We start from the raw sequence: 5,256 nt of genomic DNA on the forward strand, positions 1-5,256 counted from the left end.
CCTCGGCATTGTGCAGCACCACCTCGACGCGGGCAGAGCAGAGTGCCAGATCAGCTGCGGGAGTTGGTTCGTTCCCCCTGAGTGAAAGCTTTTGGGGAGGTGGGCCTGGATCACTCTCTGCCATCACAAACCTGGCAGATGAGCACATTGGAGGAGCTGTTAGGGTTCGTTGAGGCCCGCCATGTCCTTGTCCTTCACTGCCGCAGTATGCCTCAGGACAAGGGTACTGAGGCATACATGTTGTTGTTGAGGATCCTCCTGAAATGGCGGATGCTGCAGAGTCAGTGGATTTATCTCCACTGTTTCATGGGGGATCACTACGTGGGGGATGAGTGGCTGGTGTTGTTTCCGAACACATACTCCAGCTTCACCAGCTGCGCTGCCCGCTTCGAACAGTACCAGGTGGCAGCATTGAGGGGAATCCCAAGGGACCATCTCATTCTCGAGACAGACGCCCCCTATTTCCCTCTAGTGCCAGGGGAACGGTGGTCAGCGCCAAACCAGCTGTATGTGGTGGCTGAAAGTGTGGCCACTCATCTGAACGCCACACCAGAAGAGCTGTTAGAGGAGTCTACCACCAACGCCCTCCGGCTCTTCTCCCAGTGAGTTTACCAGCTGTGTCCTTCAAAACCCATAGATGAGGACCGTCCAGGCGTCTGCTAGTCTCTCCCCAAGGAAGGACCTTTCATCATAAAGATGGGAGGAGTGTTGTGAAACACGGTTAGCAGATGCCGGAAGTTCAGCACCAAGGGGACGGTTACTCTCGCTAGCAAAAGAGGGGCGCTGCAAACAACTCGGTGATGTTTTGGTCACTCTGCAGCATCAGAAAATCTGGGCAGTGTGCACTCGACCTTCGAGGAGAAAGCATCTGGTACCACAGAAGCTCAGAGAAGAATTCCAGCCACAATTTCCCGCCAATTCCAGATGATTGACCCGTCAACAGCAGCCATCTTGAACTTTGACTATCCAGACTGACTGGAACGCCAACACCCTCCCACTACGAGGGCGACAACACTCACAGTCACGCCAACCCACCAACATTGACCATCCTGCCATAAAAACAACTAACCATGTACAGCTCCAGAAGACAAACACTACAACACCGGCAGACAGCTCCCGGACAGAGCCCGGACAGGACTTATTTGTCAACTTCGGACTAACCCATTGTCAATCTCCTGTTTATCTTCACTTGAAGAAACTTCCATCTGACAGGAAGGAAGCTAGCATAACACCAATACTTTAGAAAGGAAAGCAGTACGATCCCGCCAGTTACCGACCAGTGTCCTGACCAGTGTACCATGCAAAATCATGGAGCACCTCGTAACCAGTGCCATTATGCATCATCTTGAGCAGCATAGGATACTTTGTGAACAACAGCATGCCTTCAGAACAGCAAGATCCGGTGAAACACAGCTTCTAGATTTCGTTGTCAAATTTTGCTGGAAAACGTGTAACAGGGGCTACAGACAGATATCCTTGTCATCCACAGCCTGCTCCTGTACAAACTCCATTATTACGGCCTTCGTGGCGAAACCAACAGATAGGTTGCCACTTCCTCAGCCATACAAGACAGGCGACAGTCATAATGGGCTTAGCTCCAGCTTCATTGATGTCCTGTCAGGGATACCACAGGGATTAGTCCTTGGTCCAGGCATTTTCTTGTTCAATATATCAATGATCTGCCTGAAAAGCTGGCATCAAAAGAACGCCTGTTTGCAGATGATACAGCAGTGTACAAGGTGGTAGCAACACACCAGGACCATGTACAGCTCCAGCAAGACCTCTGAGTGGGAGAAGGGCCTGGACATGGTGATCAGTCCTGGAAAATGCTGCTTACTGCCTATAACAAGAAGCAGGAAAACACGGGAGCGAGCGTATGAACTGCATGGCCACACACTGCAAACAGTGGATTACATCAAAACCGCGCACAAAGACCTAAGCTGGAAGAAGCAGATTGGGAACATCTGTTCCAAGGCGAAGAAAACCTTAGGCTTCTTGAAGAGGAATTCAGCTCCCAGACCATCAGGGAATTGGCATGCAAGTCATTTGTCCGTCCAGTACTCAAATTTTCATCAACAGTCTGGGATCCATACCAACAACAGGACATCGGTTGCTTGGAATCAGTCCAGCGGTGTGCAGCAAGATTCGCACTGAGGTGCTACAGGAACACGTCAAGCGTCCCTGACATGATTGACCAGCTCAAGTGGCCCACTCTCCAACAGCGACGACAAATGGCAAGATTGGCCATGCTGTACAAATTGCAGCATGACAAGGTAAACATGCCCTCCCTTAGGCAGAAGCTCATCCCAACACGGCTACAATGACAAGCCCACCCACCAGAACAGCTGTCCCAGATCTACCGTAGGACACAGTACAGACAGGCAGGATTCCTTCCAAGAACAATTATTCGGGACTGGAATGCCACCTGTGGAGGACAACGCTGTTGGCAGCTTTGCGTCAAGGGTGTCCCAGTGGCTGCGAAATGCTAACAACCGACTCCTTCGCAAGCCGGAGTGGATGGTCATCGTGCTTGTTCCTGCAGAGCCCCCACCCATTAGTGACAGTATAATGAACAAATTTATTGCGGTCACTCAGTGGAATGAAGGAAGGAAGATATCGTTGTGTATTCCTTATGAAATGTGGAAGAATAACGTGACTATGTGAAGGGGAGGGAGGGGAGGAAGAATGCGTTTTACTTGATGATATGAGCATGTTGCTTGAGTCATTAAACCATTTAAGTCTTTACTCTCTCTCTCTCTCTCTCTCTCTCTCTCTCTCTCTGCCTGCCTGCCTGCCTACCTGGCTGCCAGTCTGTCTGTGTCTTTCTTTGCCTCTCTGTCACTCAGTATCTCTCTGTCTCTCTCTGTCTCTGTCTCTCTGCTTGTCTGTTCATGAAATCTTTATTTCCCGTGCACATGTTCTGCCAGTTATCGATTATGCGTCAACTTAATGGGACAGCTGTAGCAATACGAACTTAAATTCATTCACCGTTTGTATCACGGAGCATGAAAGTGAGTATTGTTAAGTTTTGCTCTCTGTCTCCTATGGGTTATAAATAACTTAATGTGAGGAAGTGCAGGTAATTTGAGCATGCTGGAAACATAAACACCCAATTGTTTCAGCCACTCAATAGCATGCGTCGTAGTCTGATGCTAAGAGTAGGAATGCACTTGATGTGGGGTTTTTTCACGTCTGAAATTTCTAATTGATTCTTTGACGGGAAGTGCTTTAAACCCAATCTTCATGAATTCCACCTTCTCTCATGTAAATTGCAGTCTGGCCTTAGGGCGACACCAGGCTGACGGACTCCACACAGATGGACATCCATTGCTCTTCTGAGTCAGGGTGACCGAATATTTTCCCTCACCACATAGAACACCCTTCTATGGATACTAACAAAACCCTGTCTCGCGTGCACCTCGGGGATCAGCTGCATTTTACGAGACATAAATTCAGATCCCCAAAACCCCAAAACAGGCGTGGCAAAAGAGGTGGAAAAAGATTGTGCTTTGGTAGCAGAATGACAAAAGCAGAGTGGCTGTCAAAGAAGTTCTTTAGAATTGGCAGTTGGAATTGCTCCAGCGCGAGAATGAGAATCTCAACAATGGAGAAATTGGCATACTCTCAAGTGGCATATGATTTTGACATTTTATGTCTCCAAGAGACCAGGACAAGTGCAGCCAGACCAATACATTTTGAGAATTTCAGTCTTTCAAAGGAATGAAGGAAGAGGAGTAGCAATCATACCAAACAAAAATCTAAAAAACAAAGTTTCCACCATAAATCTAGAGAAATGGTGTAGCAACTCATGTGAACTAGTAGGTGTGTGTCTTGAAGAACCTGACGGAATTCACAAAAGCATCGTGCTCATCATTGCCTATGTTCACCCATGAACCTGCACAACAAAAGCAGATCGGGCCTTTTTAGAGGAAATAGAGAACGAATTTGGAGACTCTGTCATTATCTGTGGGGACCTTAATGCAAGATCGAAGTTATGGGACCAGCGGAACACTAACCCACAAGGAATCGCACTTGAAGAAATGATAGAGGAAATTCTTCTAAGCCCATTAGCAACCACATCCCCAACTCGCCTTGGAACAAGACAAGGGGACAGTGACAGTGTGATCGACATCGTTCTGACATCTCCAAAATTCAAAGCAGTAATGAATGCAGAGACGCTTCCACACCAAGGCAGTGATCACCTCCCGGTAGTTTTCAGATAACAGAAACTATCAGATAAACCCTGTATGAAACCGCGTGATCCATTTCAGTATGAAACCAAAGAGACAACCATCATCGAAAAAATAAGATGCAGAAGAAACAAAAGAACGGTACCGAACCAGATGCAAAATATTCAGCCCCCATGGTGGATTACCGACACACAGAGAGCCTGGATAGAAAAACATGCGGCTGTCAAACTTTGGCAAAAAGGAAGAACAAAACCTTCTCCAGACAAATATATTGAAACAAAAATGAAAGAAAAACAAAAACAGTTTGAAGTAATTGCTCAATAGGCCAAAAATGACAAGTGGAAACAGTTTTGCGAGGCACTCAGTTATGACACAACATTGACAGAGTTCTGGCAGTTTTATCGTCGCATGGAAGAGAAAACGTGCACAACAACCCCAGACATCAGTTAGATACTGACGGAACCAAGCTTAAGACAAACGAAGAAAAAGGATCCGCCCTGCTCAAACGTTTCATACAACAGAGCAAATCAAAGAAACTTAGATGAAAAAAAGAAATATATTGAGGAGTTAAACCAAACCCTTATGCAGACTTGACCCGATGATGACTTGACAATAGATGATATAAACGAAGCAATAGCTAAATGCAAGAAAGAATCGGCTCCTGGCCCAGACAAAGTTCGCTACTCGACGTCAAGAAGCTATCAGAAGAAGACAGAAGAAAACTCTTCAATCTGTATCAAAACAGTTTCCACAATGGACATGTCCCGGAGGACTGGACACACAGCTTCTTAAAACCCATACCAAAACCAGGAAAGGACCATCGTCAGGTAAGCGGCTACTGAATCATAACCATGCAAAACATTGCTGGAAAGTTCATGAAACGCATGATAGCCAGGAAACTTGCAAGGGATCTTGAACAGAGGCACATTCTCCCTTCAAATCAAGGTGTTTATAGAACAGGTAAGTCCACATGGGAAAATGCGGCTGCTTTCGCATATGAGGTATATGAAGGATTTCAAGGAAAAGAAGAAACACTAGCAGTAGCAATCGACATTGAAGATGCCTA

The 5,256-nt window shown here is 46.6% G+C and overlaps 1 protein-coding gene across 1 annotated transcript; it reads left to right on the forward strand.

Annotated features, from left to right (window-relative positions):
- The first annotated feature begins 207 nt into the window (after positions 1–207).
- On the forward strand, positions 208–606 carry LOC143287854 (putative metal-dependent hydrolase YcfH). Its single transcript, XM_076596092.1, has one exon. The coding sequence runs from the start codon at positions 208–210 to the stop codon at positions 604–606; it is 399 nt and encodes a 132-aa protein (XP_076452207.1).
- Positions 607–5,256: the final 4,650 nt, after the last annotated feature.

Source organism: Babylonia areolata, chromosome 12, assembly GCF_041734735.1.
Source record: "Babylonia areolata isolate BAREFJ2019XMU chromosome 12, ASM4173473v1, whole genome shotgun sequence".
NCBI lineage: Eukaryota > Metazoa > Mollusca > Gastropoda > Neogastropoda > Buccinidae > Babylonia > Babylonia areolata.